This window comes from Melampsora larici-populina (assembly GCF_000204055.1).
Source record: "Melampsora larici-populina 98AG31 unplaced genomic scaffold MELLAscaffold_18, whole genome shotgun sequence".
Classification (NCBI taxonomy): Eukaryota; Fungi; Basidiomycota; class Pucciniomycetes; order Pucciniales; family Melampsoraceae; genus Melampsora; species Melampsora laricis-populina.
Genome location: NW_006768782.1, coordinates 147,868 through 167,208, shown reverse-complemented (window position 1 = coordinate 167,208; position 19,341 = coordinate 147,868). Strand labels below are relative to the sequence as shown.

Sequence of the window (19,341 nt, the reverse complement as noted above, 5' to 3'; positions counted from 1 at the left end):
ATGCCCTGGAAACATGGAACCAAGCCAATTGAGCATGTGTTCGGATGGATGTGTGTCATATCACCAAACTTAGCTGTCCTTGATGCTAGACAGATGGTTCCAAAACTTCATGCTGTGGTTAAAAGTGTGATGAGTGGAATCATCAAAATATCGAAATCAGAACATCTACATTCCGGTAAGACTATTTTTGGTTTTCAATTTAAAAAGGGTCACTAATCACATTTCCACTACAGGCTATGAATTTGCTTTCTCCAAAGAACCTGATTCTGAGCACATTGATAGACTCTGTTACTTTCCCACTGACAAGGAGATCACCTACAACTTGACTGTGGCCAAGAAACGAGCCATAAGTTTGGCTTCTTTTGTTGGAATGCACAATGCTTCCATTGTTGATACTCCTGTTGGGTTATCTGGAAACAAAGTCTTGGGAGGTAAGTCTAGCATGAAACATGTGTAGACAGCTTGAACACTTCCCGATGTACTCTCAAAGATGTCTCAACTTGCATGGCTGAGAGCTATGATGTTGAGTATAATTTTGGTCCGGAAAAATCCCTCAAAGCAGCTGTGGCCGCGGCAGCAGAGGCTACAGATGAACAGCAGCAAACAGATGTCCTGCTCTCTACTATACCAGAAGATCTTGATCAAGAGATCTTCAATAATGTAGCCATGTCTTTGTTGACAATCCTTGGACCCAATGATTCAAGCTTGTCTGAAGAACGCAATGAAGCTGCGCTGGCTGACTTTGCCGGAGCTGATCACCACCTTGATACATTAGTCTTGAACAATCAAGATGGTATGAAACTAGAAAAGTAAAAATTACTTCAGCTACGAGTTGCCCACGATTGCCAGGTTAGAAAGCATCAGGGAAACAAACAAGAGAAGATTGATATCAACAACTTACGCAAGTCAACAGGAGAGGCTTTGAAGCCCAGCAAGTGTAGCAAGCTTGTTGCTGTTGTAATGAGGAACGCTGAAGCTACACCTACAGGTCTTTCACGTATCCATCGATGGACCATCAATGTTAAACTCAACCTCTTGCAGTGTTATCAAAATACCTCGACTCATCTTGATTTACCCTTTCAAGCCACTCTCACAGGTGGTGGAATTACCACCAAAAATCCAATTGAAATGGGCAAGTTTGTAGTCTTGATCAAGAACAGTGTAAGCACTACATTAAATTAAAAGCATTCAAATGATCATACTGACATTGTGGCTGGTAGAAACTCTATCTCGGAAAAACTCTAGCAGTATACATTTACAAAAATAAGAAGCACACTTAGGTCAAAAGTGCCAAGACTCGAGAAGAGCTCTCATACGTTTCAGTTCAGATTCTCAAGAACAACCCACATACTCCTTTAGCCACAGCGTCTGAGACACTGACTCCAGATGAGTGGACTTTTTCTCGAGTAGAGGCATCTCACATAGTATATGTTTTCCTACCATCGCAAGGCTCTACCTTTTCTTACATAGGTGAAGGATCTTACTCTGTACCTCTTGTTCTACGCCGCTTTATCATTTCTATTGATAACCCAGGCTTCATTAGAGCATTTGAAGCTCAGTTGAAAACTTTGAAAAGCACCCATACAGATGAATTAGAAGATCAATAGTCATCAAAAAATGGAGTTTCTTCTCATTTGTCAATGATTTTTTTTGTTTTACATTGGTCCTTCTTAGTGTTTGAGGTCAAGAAGACCTCTTGTTATGAAGAAATATAGTCATAGTGGTCCTTTTTCACCCCTCTCCGTGCTATTTGTTGAGAAATGCCAGATCGGCCCCGAATTTTTTTTACCCGAAATGGTACTGATGAAAAAGGTAGGATTTTGAGATTTTTTCAAAAGTTCACCACGAAAAGGTAGGATAGGACCCTGGAATACACCCACAGAGGGTACTTACGAAAAAACCGACCTTTTGTTGACGTAGTTTTTAGATACTAGACTGCACTCTATCAAGACCTACAGAAGCACAAAAGATGCACCAGAATGAAGGCTTTCAAATTCACTAGCTCGCAGCCTGGTAGCACCAATATTACCTAAGATATATCAATGTAACGCCCAAAAAAGGGCCAAAAATCGAGGGTCGGTTTTTGGCCTTGGAGGTCAAAAAAAAAATTGCGCCATCGCGATTTACGCCGCCGTGAGACATGATGCCGGGCTCTGTCTGGGCTCATCTGATAGCCCTACTCCATGCGCATCTTTTGAAGTGCTCTGCAGCTTCATAGAGGCACTGATGCGTAGTGTAGAGGCAAAAAACTGAAAATCATGCTCCGTCAGTACCCTCCATGGGTGTATTCCAGGGTCCTGGTAGGATTTTTGGTAAGTACCCTCTGTATGTAGGGGTATCCCAGGGTCCTGAGCCATTTCAATTTTGAGTGCTGTGGTGGATGAAGGTTTGCCTTTCGGGAGAACAGGCCGGCACTGGCACCGGTGGGCACTGGTGAGACCCAATTTCTCCTGACTCAACAAACAGCTGTCAGCAATGAGCATCGAGCAATATTGGGGACTTTTCCCAGGTATGATGCCTTTGGTGCCATTCGAAGAATTAGTACTGTCAAATACATGATATGTATTTCTTCCAGCCTACTGTCCTACTGTCGGTGTAGTTTGGCAGCTTTCCAGGTCGAAGCACGAGGGACTTGACATCATGTCGTAATCTTGCGTTCTCATTGTCTGATTTGATTTTGATACATTTTATTGTTCCCTTTCAGCTTTTGCCTGCGAACCTCCAAGAACCTCCTGAGTCCCACCTGCTTCACCACCGCGAAATTTTTATTCGTCTTTACACAACACTTCACTTTAAATGCCTCGAAGGCTATTTCGCAGGAGGAACGCAACTTCCCTGGCGGCCAAACTCAGGTCTGATTCCATTGATCGGGACCTCCGAGCAAACAGCCCCGGCGTCCATCCAGGTGGGACAGACTCTGAAGACCAGCGTGTTCCGGTCAAGGTTCTTGTTCTAGGTCAGTACTTTGTCTTAAATTTGTGTAAAGTGACAATTGCAGTGCCGGACCGAAAGTCGTGATGATACCTAACCATGAGGTACATACTATCTTTTCCGTATCTATGCGTAGGCCCCGCAGAAGCAGGGAAATCAACATTTATAAGGCATCTCCGAGCCATCCACGATGCAGAATCGCTGAGCGCTGAGCGTGATATGTTCAAGCTGGCGATCCTCTTGACTCTCCTTCGTAGCATCAAGGCGGTGGCTGCTACCTTCGATGGTCCACATCATACTAGACTTCGACGTCTTTTGAACCTCATTGGGCCACTGCTGTGCGAGGACGATAGCTGTGTTGTTGGTCACATGCTTGATGCTGGCCGGTCCCTCTGCTCTCCCCTGGGCTCACCAAGTGGATCCTCAATTTGCACGTCTGATGCACGCAGCGTCCTCTCCATCGTCTCTGTTCCAATGGTAAAATCTTTGCATGCTGTCAGTGAGCAAGAAGAGTTATCAAAGGCGCTCTTGGATCCGCAATCTCCTCTCTCAAGTCTCGATTACTCGTCATTGGAGTCAGATAGTAAGGATTTTTGAAATTCTTGTTATTGTCCATGCGTAATCTCCATACTTCATGTGATCATTTGCAAGTCTAATCATTCTGCCCAACCCGTAGCTTTTTCCTTTGCACCGGATTCCTTGCATGCGCCTGGCAGGGTTGCTCCACGCGTCTGGCAAGAGAATGCTCGACTGAAACGGCGGAGTACCCTCAGTACAATGAATCGGTCCTACGATTCGGTACCAGTAGACTCCGCAAGCGCAGATCTACCCTCACTGATATCTCAATATCGATACGAGATTCTGAAAGTCTATCATCAAGCCATGGCAAGCGGTCTTGTTGTACATGACTGGCGGAGTGAGCAGTGCCCAGACGCTCTATTGGAGCTGAACGAATCCTCTGTATAGTCAGTTGATGAATTTATGAGATAGGTTGCCGATCTTAAACTTCTGACTTTGTGGACTTGTCTTTCTCTCCATTCTCACCAAAAGCATCCTGGAAAACGTTGAACGGATAGCACAACCTGAGTATCAACCAAATGCTGATGACATCATGCACGTCCGTCTTGCTACGATTGGGATGGAGGAGTACAACATCGATGTGGGTCCAGAGAAATGGCGTGTATGCGATCCCGGCGGAGTCAAAGGAAAGCACGATAATTGGCTGTGAGTTTTATGTTTTGATGTTTGTCTTTGGCCTATGTGCATGAGCTCCACCGGTGATGACCTCATGGGTGGCTTGCAGTCCACACTTTGAGGATTCCGGAGCCGTGGTATTCGTTTGTGCCATCTCCTCATTCAATGAGGTCCTTCGAGACGAACCTGGTACAAACAAGATGGTAGAAGCCTTGAAATCGTTCGAATCGATCGCAAAAAATGGTATCCTGGCTAAAGTCGCAATCGTCGTACTTTTCAACAAGGTTCGTTCAAACTACTAAGTGTTCATCATGGCCAACGTCTTGAATATTAGAAATTCATCTTGAACTTTCTCAGTGTGATGTGTTGGCAAAGAAACTGAAAAAAGGTCAAGTTCAGGTTTCCCAGTACTTCCCCAAATTTGACGGTAAGTGCCAGCTGCTACTATGATGATGGGTGATCACCATTCTATAAGAAACATAAATGACCGCTCATGATGTCCTCTCTTTTCACAATCTCTTATAGGCAACAACGAAGTTCAGGACGTGATCCGATATTTTGCAAGCCAGTTTTCGAAACTGAACGCGTTCCCAAGCCGCAAAATCTACATCCATTCTACGACTGCTATCTCGAAATCTGCGGTGTGGTTGATGACACAGTAAGATCACATATACATCACCGCCGCCTTGCTCAAACCGTCTTGGTAAAACTGCTGACTTCACTTTGTGTCATGACCATCAGGCACGTGACAAACGCCATCGTGCAATCAAAAAAAGCTCAAGGTACCTTGACGGCATAGAGGAATTCAAAATAGCCTTTCTCTTCTACTCTTGTTCCTCTTGTCTATGATGGAATGTCTTGAATCCCAATAAGAGACAATAATCGTTTTTTCACTGCACATCAAATAATCTTACATTTGGGCTGCGCCTCACAACACTTGATCAACTCATCATGATATCAATTTCTTTAGATATCTCTAACTTTCGCATCCACGATGATTCTCCTCTGGGCAGGATAATGGTTTCGTCAGGTTTCATCGTTTTTTCTTGATTTGTTGCATCTTCTTGCTTTACTAATTTCATGTTCTACAAATATACTTGTTAGCTAATTTTATGATAACCCACTATCGGCCATCCCAATGATAAATCCAGACCGTAACTTATATAGATGCTATCAAGATCTGCACATCCATTTCACCATTTGCGACTCATATCACATTGCAGTAAATTCTGTTTCAAATTCCAGCAATCTGGTGCAGAGAATTTTATCTTGGAACACAGTGTCCGCCACAAATGCGCTCGACATCCAGAAAGTTTAGAATCCTGCCAGATGTGTCTATTTTTTGTGTTTTCCACAAAAACACATCCACCCTGCACAGATGAAGTTGAGCAAAGCAAAGCCGGTGAAACCTCTGTTTCTCATCATCTAATTAGGATGACTGGAGCGCACACCGGATCTGCGGCCTGAGCTATTCAAAACTAGCTGTACAGCCGTCTCATGAGTGCTGATAAAAGGAGTTGTTTGGGGACTTCCTCCTATCAAAAGCTTCCGACCGTTCTAAGACAGGGCTTGGGAGTCTAAAATTTTGAATCACCACTCTTCTTCCAATAAACACCCATGGATTTAGATTTTGAAGCATGTATGAAGAGGTGGGGATCAATAACGGGTCATGATCAAAGTTTCTCTTTAGCACTCCTGATGCTCATAATGGTGTTATTTACATATCAACAATTGATTAGATGATACTCATCACAATCTCAAAGATTCTCCTAAGTCAAATCATCATGCCAATGATGTAATGACTATACCCATTGCAAATGTCAAAAACACTTTTCTACGATGCATCAATGATGTCGTGCTTCATCCTGCTAACACTACACCAAATTATTAATTTACCGCTGAGTTTAGAAAGTCAAAATGATAGAAAAATATCACCAATGCAGGGAGGTCAGAAAAAATTGAAAAAATAATAGTTCAATCCATGTGTGTTTTCCCCTCATGGTGCATATTTTTGCATATTTTTGCCTTTGGTTATGAAGATATCTCAAATCAAAATGCTCACAGGGGATATCAGGTCAGAATCTCAGATTTGGTCCAAAACTAGCAAGATTTGGTCAAAAACCTTCAATGCCCAAAAATATGAGAGTTTTTGTTCAATCACCTGAATAACTTCGATTCATGAGAGCCGCATAATGGGTCTACAATTTTTATTAATTTGCTGAAGCCATTAGCAGGATTCAAGTTGGCCAAAAAGTGTCTAAAATTTTATGCATTTTGCCCTCCCAGCCCTACAAAATACACTTTTTTTGAGAATAAAATGCTAGTATTGTGCTTCTGAGGTGGAGCTTTCTGATAGTGTTTTCAAGATCTAAAAATTCAAGTAGAATTTTGATGTAGGGACAGTTGTATATGTGGGGTTCCTGCTGTGTACGGCTCTTGATATATCTCACCCATTCTTTGAGACACACAACTGCTTTGGGCATCCACATTTTAGAGACACAATGTGGCATTCAGAATGTCAAGACACTACATGTGTTGAAGCACAATTGATAGTTTATTGGTCTTGCAAGGTCACTGTCTCAAAAAATGCCAGTTTTGGACCAAAATTGGGTCTCTGACATTATATACCCTGTGGTTGCAAAAATCTGAAAAAAATATGCCAGATGATTGGAATGCACAGAGGGCCCAGCCATTATTCTTTCATATTCTTCTGACCCCTCCCAGCTTCTCTATAATTTTCTGTGTTTTCTCAATTTTCCAAACTCAGGGGTAAATTTGCAATTTGGCATAGTGTAATAGCTCAGGCATGAGTGTTTCAAATTATAAGCACAAGACTGATGGCCAATTTGGCTGGGCTTGTCCTGAGTTGTGTTGCTACTGAGAGGCTGAGTTTTCAGACACACGCAAACAAAAATTGCAAAAATGGTGGAAGTTTGCTGCAAAACTACCTCACCAAACACCTGGTGTGGTTTTGGAGGACAATGTGGAAGGAAAAGGAGGATGTTGGAAGTAGCACTTAATTGTACTGATTAGAGTGAACAGTTAAGCAACAATTATCAAGGTTGGCTCAATCATCTAAACTTGCCAAATACCATGGATCATATAATTTTCCAAACATCCATTTCAGGACTCACAAATGCTCCTATGGAGGGTTGTAACGTAAATCTCAACATTTTTTGTCACAACCATTGCTTTAGCCAAGATCCAGCTGTGTCAGCCCGGAGTACATATACATGTACCCAAAACTAACTTGTAACATTAAAAACATTATGTATAAAATTGATTACATATAAATACAGTGCAGTAACAGTATGTAGCATGTGATAAAATTAGGGCTGTGACCCGGCCCTGGGGCATTGCCCAGCCTTGGGCAGACCCAAGGGGATCCAGAAAACACTCAGGGCCAGCCAGGGCACACCCTGAATTGATTTTAAGAGCTAAAAGGGGCCATAGGGGTGATTTCTTGCGTTTGTTGCACATCTAGGTGTATAAAATTGTACATAAACCTTATATCAGCCTACTCAGAGCTTGGAGAGAGCCATGGGACTCAACTCAAAAGGCAATTTTAAAGATTCTTCAACAAAAAAATGACAGACACTGGGGCAGACCGGGCCGCCTGGGTGCTTGCAGGGCTTTTATGACCCTTATTAAGCAGGTTTTGGTGTGTGTCAGGGCACGTACTGTCTGCTTCCAGAAAACCAGCGGGCAGAGTTGGCTGGTCAGGGCCAGGGCCGGGTCACAGCCTTAGATAAAATATACCAAAACACTTATTACATATATATGTGCACTTAAAACAACATGTCATATGTAATAAAACATCATTTACACCTCATAGCTCAGTGTCAAGAGTTAAAATGCTTATATTGCATATTACACATGATATGTATATGTAAGTAAGTATCACTAGTAATGATCATAACATCTAGTGATGATCAAACCTGAACCAATGTAGTGATAGAGACAAATATCACTACAGTTAGGTTTAAAGAGGAGAGTATATAAACCCCTCCTCTCTCAGCCTCCAGAGATTTGCCCAAGCATTTTATTACACACCTCTTTTAAAGAACCCTTTAAAGCTCTTTTGAAGTACATAATCAAAGTCTTATAATTATGTGATTCACTTCATATCTTTAAAGTAGCTTCCTGACTGAGAGATAAAGTAATTTCTGTCTTCCTTCCTTGGATCCTCTACTTTCCCTAAGTAGAACTCTTTTCAGGTTAGTAAACTTCCAATAAACTTCAGTTTAGTCACCTTCAGAACAACTACAGGTTGGTGACCTAGATCAACTTCAGGTTAGTAACCTTCAGAACAACTACAGGTTAGTGACCTACATCAACTCCAGGTTAGTGACCTCTTGAACAACTACAAGTTGGTGACTTCATAACAACCAGATTTGTGACCTCCACATCACTCTTCAATCAGTTACTTTGAAGATTGAAGGAAAGCCTTGGATCCAGCTTTCATAATTATAATCTGTTATAATTACAATCTCCTTTTGAGGAGTCATTCAACTGTAGGCTGTCTGGATTTCTCCAAACAGACCAGTTCTCTTCTGCTCTATCTTTTCCTTCTTTATGAATTTATTGTAATCACATTATATTTGAAATTTACATATACTCATTTAAAATTATTAATCCACCTATCCATCTTTAGTGAGCATTGAGTACTCTTTTGAATACCCAACCCTCACAAGCTGTATACAAACCCAGGCATGCACAGGTTTGGGGCTGGCTTACTACCAGCCAAGTTGGCTGCTTCTCAGTTAAGCATCAGTGTTTATTGCACTTAAACTTTTTTATAACAAGTGTGGAATTGAATCAAGATTGTGGTTTAACAAAGAGCCTGATTTAACAAAGAATGTGATTCCAAAAAGAGGTTGATTTAATAAATAAGCAATGAAAGAAAAAGGGAAGATAAAAAACCAATTATTCATCTTGTTCATGATAAATCAACCTCAAGTTGTTCCTTTGTTTCATATTTGTGGGGTCCTTTCTTGCATCAAACATTGATTACGCTCTTTAAGGTGTTATTTTGGTTTATCTCACATGATGAGCAGGTTGGCTGTGAGCTTTTTGGTTTCTCTCACCTAAATACTAAGGTCACGTTCACTTAAGCAATTCCTGATGACAATTTTCACTGGTAAATTTTTAAGTGAAAAAACAAACCATACTCCACCAAACCAGCACTTTTAATGTTGCAGAACACAATTTCTGACCGGAAATTGCTTGAGTGAACACACCCTGAATTTCTTTGGTCTTAACTTCTCTCACAAAGCTCCCCTGCACTCTCATTGAGACCAACTAGTTGTAGAAATTTCAGACAGGGGCCATTCAGATTCAAAGGCAAGAATCCCAAAAAACAAGTGAAACATATAGGATCCCACTATTTCGAGCCCTCTATCCAATATATGCCGCCCCCTTGGGTCAACCCGGGGGGTGTTGAAAGATTTGTAGCTCCTTTTTTAAACAAAAGGGGCGTAAACTTCAACTTTTTTCGATTTCTTGTTAACTTTTTTCACTCTTTTTCTTATCGTCTACTTTGTCTTTTGAATCACTTGAACTTTTGTTGATTCAGTTCAAGATAATGAGTTTGATAACCATTCATTTTCTGGTTGTAAATGAAAAGTCCTATTGTTTTGTTCACTTGCTGAACTTGGATTTGACCGTTTATGAAAATCAATCGCAAGGTTTCAGATTTATTTTCTGATACAATTGTACATATGACCACTAGAAGCAGAAAAAAACAATTCAAACCTCTTCCTCATCTTACAATAGAAGCTGATCCTACAATAAATGTAATCTTACAATAAAAGTCATTTTTTCTTTGAGTCTTTTGAACAATTCTTCAATCCATTCTTACGTCGAGTGATGTCAAGAAGGTGTTTCTGTGTAACCTAAGCTTGACTACTAGGTTACTATCTAATAGTGCCTTATTGTAACATATCTGCTCCTGATTGTCTTACTCAACTAGCCTAATTTACCACAGCAGGACCTAACCCTTCCTACGGCTAACATCCTACTATGTGTGGTGTGGGGGGGCCCAAAGGTAGTAAATGTAAATAGAAAGGACATACTTCCCTACGTTTATACCTCTGGTGACGAGAGTAGGCCAGAGGAGGGCTGACTCCTCAACCCCATGACTCACAGGGGGCAAGCCGTGAGCCTGAGGAGTCAAACCACCCTAAACTCGGCTCTTGTGAGTCCTAGGTCTCAATAAAACCGGACAAGTTCCCCCAAACTACTCTATGTCGGCCAAGGCACAGGAGGATGGTTCCCTGGGTCTTACCCCAAGTTTAATGGAACCCCTCGTGTCGGCTAATCAACTACCGACTGTAGCTGATGCATGTGACCAGAATTGAAACTTTAAATTCTATAGCAAAACTTTAACCTTATGCAGCTCCCAGATACATGTAGGTTGCTAGTGAATGAGGGGCGACAGTGATGGTGAAAAGGCAGAGTTTCCTAACTTCCTCATGATATCTCATTCAGACCTTCTTCCCAAACCAACTCATCCCTACATCCACTCAACCTACAGCTCGAGAATACTAGAAACCCATCCTTGAGCACTATCACAGCGAACAGACTCAAGGCACTCGTATCAAGCCTAGACGGATCTAATCTTCCACCCTTAGTTCCTTTAACAAGCGGACCGTTTCCTTCAGTTCCTTTGGATCAAAATTCCTCAAATATATTTTATAAGCATCTGATTTCCACCTTCCGAGTTCCTTAATCTCTTCTCTCGACGCACCAAGATTCCATCTCAACGAGGCGCCGCCAATGCGAAAGGAATGACCATAGAGCAACTGCTTATTTACCTCCCGGTTCACATTCCATATGCCCCTCAATGTCGAAATCACCATACTCTTCTTGTACTCCCAGACTCTATCATCTTCAGGGTCTCTCCAAGAAAAGATTGGTTTGTCTCCATATCTTGGTCTGAATAGGTCAAGTAAACGTAGGACTCTGAAATTGTCTAACTGTGATTTCTGTTTCTTTATCTGAATGTATTGAACTTCGCCAGGTTCAGCCGTCTTGGCTCCGTGGATGGCAATCGTTGCGTAAGACCAATCCACCGACCACTCCAGATCTCTCCAACAAGGAACACGGCTGCCGTCACCATCCGATACCAACTCCCCAAGTCTACAAGTTCCCCAGAATGCGACCAAGGCAATCGCTAATAGAACTAGCTTGTGTTCGACCGTGACCAATAGGTTATCAACCAGAATTTTCAGATCTGAGACTGAGACAGGAGGAGTGAGTTTTTTGACTTCCTTGGCTCTAAGTTCCACCATTCGTGAAGCCTTCAACAAGCCTTTGACTGAAGCATTGGCGTCCAAAGGGAATTTCTTTTGGTGAAACTGGTGCCACGCTTTGATCCCAGCTATATATGATTTCAATGTCAAGGATTTCACCGACTCATTGTCCTTTGCAAGATCGTCACCCTTCTTTGACCCCCATACCACGAAATGTAACAGTGTATCTGAGGAGATTGGTAGGAGATTTTCCTTTGGTACGTTCTTGACCTCGGCGAATCTCATAAGTTTCACGATCCCTGAGTTGTAATGCTTAAGAGTTCCATCTTTCCAGGCCCCTCTTAAGAAGTGCTTCTGGACTTTGTTTGAGTCAGAAGTATCCACCCCGAACGCGTCTTTTTTGAAGACACCAAAAGGTTTGGTCATCCTTCTCAACTCTTTATCCGGTTTAGATTCAAGTAAGGGAGTTTTTGACTTTGATTTTGACTTTTTCTTTACCATAATGTGTGAATGAAGAAAAATAGAGATACGACAAGAAAGGGAATAGCGAACTCTAGCTCTAGACAACAGGACAGCTAGTTACATCTCGACTATGGGATTTACTCCGTTGGCGGAGTTACTTGTGACAAGAACGGTTTCAGGTCTGTTGGAACTTCTACTATTACCTCTTTCCACCACACATGTCCGATAGCTTTGCCTCTAGACAAGCCATCTGTGTTGTTATTCTTGGACGTCACCCTCTTCTCCTTTATATTGCAGCCAAGGACTGAAAGTAGCCACTGTATCTCCTTCCATTCATTATTCACCCTCTTATCCTTACACTTCCTCTTACGAATCGTGTTCTCTGTTGTAGTATTATCAGTTTCTACCCAGAAAGACCTTCCCCTCACGCTTGTCACCTTACTCAGAACTAGAAGACCCAATCTCACTGCAATAGTCTCAGCCCAAGCAATCAAACATTTCTTGTTTTGGAGGCCTAGGACCTTCCAATCTTCTGAAAACCTGAAACAAGCCCAGTGTTCGCCAACTAGGATTCCTACCCTGTGACCCAAAGCAGAACATTCAAACCGTCAAATGGGGGGAAGTGCCAACCTTCAGCAAGATGAATTGGGATAATCTCACTGTTCACTCACCCAAAAGGAGACGAGGCATTGCCCACCCACGCAACGTATTCTGTTGGGGGGTCCTTGACCAAATGGAGGCAATCAAATTCTTGTAAGCAGAATTTCCACTCCTTAAGGTCCTCAATCACATCCTCAGGTGTTTTCCTCATTGCCCGTCTCTTCTTCCAGCTATTCCGCCAGCGGTAGAATGATCGTAAGTAAGCCGCCATGTGTGGAACCACATTGACCGTATGGCATAGCCAACCCACCAGTACGTCGACCTGTTCGTATTTCCATTTAACCCCTGGTTTGAAGAAATCTAATACCTGATCCAGTCTCTGTTTCAGTTTGTCTTCCGGTAACCTCACTGTATGTTTGACTCCATCCCAAACGAAACCCAAGTAACGCTGACGTTTACCAAATTCCTTGTTTTTCTCAGGATTTGTTTTCACACCCATTTTGCCACTTAAGCCGACAATATCCTTCAAGGATACTCCTGCCTCTGGTCGCTTGAAAAGGAGATTATTGTCTACCCACCGAAAGATTTTGGGTAAGTTCAGAATCCTTTCCACAACCTCTTTCCATACCTCCGCCGGACCTCCAAAAACACCACAGCTAGCAACCCCTCCAAAACCCACAGCTAAGTCGACCCAGACTCTGCCATAGAAATTGACAATGCACAAAAACCGCCTTTGACTAGGGTGAACCCACAGCTGATGGTAGGCTTTTGCCCAATCTACTAGAGCCATATACCAGGCCCCTGGGTTGTTCTTGAAGAATTCCGCCACAACTTTGAAATCATCCCATTGAGTCGTATAGTTATGTTTATCGACGAAGGAATTGACCGAGGCTATTTCTGGATCTTCCTGGGGGTGTGACAGATCATTAATGAGTCTAAGCAATCCATCCCCATTGGGTTCAACCGGAAGTAACCAAACTTGTTGTAAACCTCCTCGTGCGTGAATGGTCCAAGAATCCGACCTTCCTTCTTTTCCTTTGCTAATGTCTTCTCTATTTGATCTTTCACCGCAAGAGCCAAAGAATGATTATCTGGGGTGTACCATTTCCTATCCCCAAGCAAGTGTTGTGGGATTCCAAGACAAAACCCTTCTCTGAAACCGTCCACAATATAAGGAATCTCGTCGTCCAGACCAACTAGTTTCATCAGTCTTATCCACTTGCTGACGTTCATGTTGCATCTCACTGGGCGTGGCCAGTACGTTGACACCTTCGCCTTGAAGAGTTGTTGTCTATGCAGTGGAAGCACCCTCTTCTTCTTCTTATTCTCATCATCCGACAAGGAGTCAGGAGAGTCTTCCTCAGAACTCGCGTCTAAATCGTCTGCTGATTTGTGTTCTGAATCTGTTTTCTGCGACAAAGGTTTTGTGCACGGGATGGCACTCTGGCGAGCGTCTACCATGCCTACACTCGGTTGGCACCTCAACAATCAAGCCTCCAATATCCTGGGCACAAGTGGGACTTCAGGGCTGCACTCTAAAACGAAGGACAATAGAGAGGAATGCACAATTTCCACTGCCAGCATTAAAGAGGTTCCCAGATGGGAATATGGGTCGTAGGAATCAAACAGCCTTTGTGACTACATATAGTACAATGGCGGTCTGATCCCCACGACCCATATTCCCATCTGGGAACCTCTTTAATGCTGGCAGTGTTCCAGCCAAAGCAAAAGGGGGTACAGTCGAACCCGCGCAATCGCATAATTTGGGTGGAAGACTTTTGCTATGCATTTTCACGGGTTATGCAATTCCATTGTCAAATTTGGCAGTAAAAAGCATCAAGATTAAGAATTTTTTCTATGCATTATCACGGGTTATGCATCTGCGCGGGTATGCAATTGCGCGGGTTTGACTGTAATTCATTTCAAATTCAAAAACCTCCAAACAAAAGTTCTATGCCTCTAAGTTATTCTGATCACCGCAATACCCACCATTTTAACAGGTACAAAGATCTATCGTCAAGTCACCACACCGTAACCAAGGTTAATCCGTGACGCATCCATCGCCGTTGAAAGACATAGCAGACACAACAAGGTCATCCATTCTCGTAATTTGGGACGGTCATGGGATAACGATGGAGAAATAGAGGGGGGGGAAGGAGCAAAGAGAAACACCCGTGAGTAAAAGGAAGACCAAACTCTGATCCATCCCTTCTCAAATTTGGCTTACCAATTATTATCTCTGCCATGCTTGTTACCCTTGCCATGGTTCTTTCCTCCTTTGAACGGAGTATTCACTTGCCTATTCGCGTGCTGCTGCCCTTGGGCAACCCAGCCTTGGTTCAAATGACCCGCGAAATTGGTGTATCCATTAAAGTTAGGAGGACCTGCGAAGTTAAAAGGGCCAGCTTGGTTCAAAGGACCTGCATGGTAATTCATGGCATACGGTTGAGGAACATAAGGTATGTTCAAAATGTCTGCTTGGCTTTGGCCTCTACCCCTATTTCCACCTCTTTGTCTCTTCTGACCACTACCTCCTCCACCATCTCCCCCATAAGGCTTCCCTTTCCAAGACCAATCATTCTTTGGTTTAGCAGGCTCTACTGGTTGCCCTGTACAAAAATCGTAACCGAACTTGGGTTGTCCGACGGCGTAAGGATTTTCTTCACACATTAGATCTCCTGCCAAATCAGCTTCCCATCTCGCTACCCGTGCCGCCTCCTCTTGCAAGCCTTCCGGTAACACCATTTTCTCCACCTTTTTCCCCTTCCGCTTTTTCTTCTTATCACAAATCACTCCTGACCTTTTTCTGAAAATGACATTTCTAATTGCTATACACTGCAAAAATAATGTGTTTTTCCATGGCAAAAAATGATTGATTCTAGCATTTAAAATGCCTTGCTTGATATTGGCCCAAAAAATCTGAAAAAATCTGGTAAGGCAAAATGTGCTATTTTCTTCCAGTTGGGAGATTTTGGTCATTGTAAGAAAATTCTAGCACTCAGTTTGTTGATGTTCAAAATTTTTGTGGATCAACACATAAATTAGGGTATACAAATATGGTTCTGGAAATTTCCAGAAGTGTTTCCCCAGGACACCAAAAGTTTTTTTTTAGGTGTGTTCTGAACTTATGGTATTCTGAAGCTTAGAATAACCAACACTGCATGTTTTCCAGAGGAGCAGGAGGCTTCTGGTGTTCTGGAAAAAGATGTCTGGAAATTTCCAGAACAAACTTTGTATACCCTAAATATGCAGCACTGAAGCACTGAAATTTCCCTTCAATAGTGACAAGAAAAATCTGAAAAAAAATACAAGTGGAGGACAATATCCCCTTTGTTGAACGTTTTTTTCAGAATTCTTCTGGCTCAGTATGCAAGTCATCACATGTGTGTAATTTTAGGTACTTAAACACTACTGCCATATGTACAAGGCTCCAAAACCACCCAAAAAAAATTTTGCAGCACAACAAAGGATGCAAGATCATCTGTACATGGTTTGAAGACAGTGTGTGGAATTTTGATGCCCCTGTGAACCAAGATGCATTTGAACTTTATTTGGCAGACTTTTAATGTTCTAACCTGCATGTATCCAAGACAAAGGCATCAAAAAATCCGAAAGAAACACCACACATCACAAAGGGGATTTCTGATGGGGAGGTGCATTTTTACACCGTGCCCTTTACACCGGATTATTCGGTGTAAATTGAGTCAGTGTAAAAATACAAATTACACACCGTAATTTATAATTTTACACCGTAAATTTTTTTTCTACGCCGGTGTGAAAAAAACGGTGTAAAGACGAAGGTGTAAAATCCTGACAAGAACGGCTGAATTGCAATTTTACACAGTGTACATTTACACCGACACATTCGGTGTAAATTATCCGGTGTAAAATTGCATTTCACACCTCACAAACTGACTTTTACACAAAACCCTTTTACACTGAATATCCCGGTGTAAAATGCACAGTGTAAAAGTGTAAAAAGCCACAGGTAAATTCCAATTTTACATTGGATCCTGCAGGCATTTTACACCGGGTTCTCTCATGCTAGATCATGAGATCTGGATACGCGACCAATGACCATACGTTATTATTACAATGATAACAATGAGACAAAATAGAAAAAGTGACCATGTTTTATTATTACAATTATAACAATGAGAGAAAATCAAAATAGTGACCATGATTACCAAATCAAATCAAATACATATAACAATGAGAGGAAAAACTTAAAGACAAACACAGCCACCGTGTAAACCAAGTTTCCAACGAAGAAACCAGTTCACCAATCCCCTCCTTCACCAACCCAAAAAAAAAAGGAAATTAAGATCAACATCAACGTTTAGGTACACGTTTTCGGATGCCTTTGACCGGTTTTACAGTTTCAGGTATCACAGGTATATCATCCTGAACAGGTTTTTTCGAACGTCGAGGGTTCCTTTTAACTGTCAAGGGTAAGACAGCAGACCAGGCGAAGAAGCAAAAAAGGTGTCAGTAATTATACAAACTAGAGAAATTGTTTGGACCTACCAGGAATTAGGTTCTCTTCGGTGGTGACCGCGAGATGATTAGGAAGTTCAATAGGTACCGGAGGTTGGGATGAGTGCGCCGCCATTCTCACCTTGATTTTCAAGGGATTGGTAGGTGGTATTATCGGGCTTTTCGGTATCAATAATTCCTCCAGGCATTCGTTGTCCGGAAGGGAGGCCAATTCGTCCCAAGCTTGATCATCCTCAGCGAGGTCAATTGGATTTGATGTCGCGGATACTACAGTGGCCACTGTGAGGTCCTGAGCGATGACTTCGGCAGATGGCAACCCACCTCCTACCGGAAAGTCTGGCAACGGCATCGAGAATGGGATGGAATGATGGTGTTGGGGAAATTCTTTCATCAGACCTCGTATGATTTCAGCAATGTGACGGCGTTCTTGTTCAAAAGGGATGCGCGAATAGCACACCCAGCTGGTGTGCGGTTGACAACCACCGATGCTGGTCACGTCCCGGTCCAGAAGTCGAGCAATTCCTTGGTTTTCAGCCTCGTCATAATGCCAAACACCTAATACTCCTTCCACTGACCGCACTACCTTGCACCAGAAATGAAAAGCACCCCAAAAGCCACGGGTCATCATGTAATAATCAACTTCGCCAATCTTGATCCGTGCTGGCCAGTTAGTTTCGCCCTGATACGCGTCGCGCTCATCGCCCTCCGGCATATTCATAACACCTTCTAAAGTGAAGTAAAGATGAATTGGTGCTGATTTAATGTCCACGAGATGAATTTTGATTGTCTCTTTGATCATCGCACAGCCTTCGACGTTATTGCACCGTGGTTCACATACGACAACGTCGTCGCCAACACTGTCACCTTCTTCGTCTGGGTGACACCGTTGGCATACACAGTCGCTGGAGGACAGTCCTTCAGACACCCATCGTTCCAACAATAGACCCAACTGTGCGTAAGACAGTCCAGCTTCGGTAAAAGTATAGGGGAAAACCTGTAGAATGGCTCTTGAAGTCAACGTGCTGGAGCTGTGGTTGATGTTCGCCGTGCATCTCGAGGTTTTGAGTATGGGTAATTCAAACATTGGTCCAATTGAGTTACGACCTGGTCGAAGTAATATTTCCATGACCGCATCTGCAGAGGCAAAACCGTCGACAGGAAAGGTGCCAAGGCCTCGCAGGGCGGTGTGTATCAAATTCTGATAAGTAGATAGGTGCCCAAGGATTGGTTTACCCTGTAGTTGAAGGGTCGAACGTTTGGTGAAGTGGGTATAGATGATATGAATAACTTGAGTCCCGTTGACTGTAGCGTGTCGGCTCCAAAGGGGTCCAAAAAGCGTGTATAGGCACTCGAGCGTCGAAGACTGCCAACAACAATTGCGAGAGCCTTGCTTCGTACCTTTTTTGTATGACTGATACGTAGTCAAAGGCTGGCGCATGACATTCTGAGAGCCTTTGGGTCTTCCTGGTCCTCTTTTCGACTTCTTTGACACATTTCCCAAAAGTTCGTCGGTGGTATCGGGAGGGCGGCCGTCGTTTGCGATGAACTTTCGTTTCGTCGGTTTGGACATTTGCATTCCTTTGACTAGGCCCTCCCAGTTCTTCTGGGAAGAGCCATACGCGACAGAGATACCTCGGTTGAGGTTTTGGTGATCTCTTTCCAAGCTTTGGACAAAAGCTAAAAGTTGAACAATACCGCCAATAACGTTACATTTCCCAGGGCTGGCGATGGAAGTTAATGTTAGAAAGGCTTTGTAATGTGTCATTATGTAACCTTATGCGTACCAAAATAGGTAGTAGATCCTGTGCATGGATTCTTGGCCGTTGGTGGTCGAAGGTAAACCATCATCCCGGCCTCGCTTTTTGCGTTTCCTTGACACATCGCCAGTTTCTTCGCCCGTTTCGTCGTCCAAAGGTGGATCATCCAGAGGCATGCGCTTCCTGGCAGGGAAGAGCATGGCCTGGATGTCCGAGGTGCGCCACCAGTCTAGCCACCTCTTGGCACGAGGAAATGCCCGGGATAATACGACGAATTTGTCATCCAGGGTGTTTCCAGGGCTGTCCGGCTCCATCAAGGCATTGCATTTTGCCACCCAGCTTTTCTAAAAGCGCAAAGATAGGGTTAGTGGGGAGTTACACGTGAAGGGAGATGCATTATAACGTGACTTACCTCGTCCTGCCACGGGACAATGGATCTATTTTTCCTGAGTCGAGTAATAGCCTGGCCAAAGTGCTGTTCGCAGCCGTGTAACTTCGAAAGGGCAACTTCTCGAGAGACATTGAACACATCCATGTAGGCTTCGATAAATCCAGACTTCTGTGCAAGTGAAAAGTCGACAATTTGTTCAGTGAGTCTACTCTTCTGTTCGTCAGACATTGATGTTTGTTTGATCTGGACAAAGAGG

The 19,341-nt window shown here is 43.0% G+C and overlaps 3 protein-coding genes across 3 annotated transcripts; 2 read left to right on the top strand and 1 right to left on the bottom strand.

Annotated features, from left to right (window-relative positions):
• On the top strand, positions 1 to 813 carry MELLADRAFT_86362 (uncharacterized protein; the record flags this gene model as incomplete). The annotated part of the gene is made up of 3 exons (XM_007410120.1): positions 1 to 175; positions 234 to 431; positions 491 to 813. 3 exons carry the CDS (start codon positions 1 to 3, stop codon positions 811 to 813), a joined length of 696 nt encoding a protein of 231 aa, XP_007410182.1.
• A 3,169-nt stretch (positions 814 to 3,982) lies between these two features.
• MELLADRAFT_35984 (uncharacterized protein) lies at positions 3,983 to 4,787 on the top strand (the record flags this gene model as incomplete). The annotated part of the gene is made up of 4 exons (XM_007410121.1): positions 3,983 to 4,155; positions 4,235 to 4,409; positions 4,483 to 4,552; positions 4,651 to 4,787. Coding segments are annotated over 4 exons (555 nt in total), but the record flags the coding sequence as incomplete, so codon positions are not given.
• Positions 4,788 to 16,719: 11,932 nt separating this feature from the next.
• MELLADRAFT_86360 (uncharacterized protein) lies at positions 16,720 to 19,313 on the bottom strand (the record flags this gene model as incomplete). The annotated part of the gene is made up of 7 exons (XM_007409925.1): positions 16,720 to 16,733; positions 16,778 to 16,882; positions 16,968 to 17,640; positions 17,776 to 18,253; positions 18,336 to 18,614; positions 18,722 to 19,038; positions 19,107 to 19,313. 7 exons carry the CDS (start codon positions 19,311 to 19,313, stop codon positions 16,720 to 16,722), a joined length of 2,073 nt encoding a protein of 690 aa, XP_007409987.1.
• Between the last annotated feature and the right edge of the window lie 28 nt (positions 19,314 to 19,341).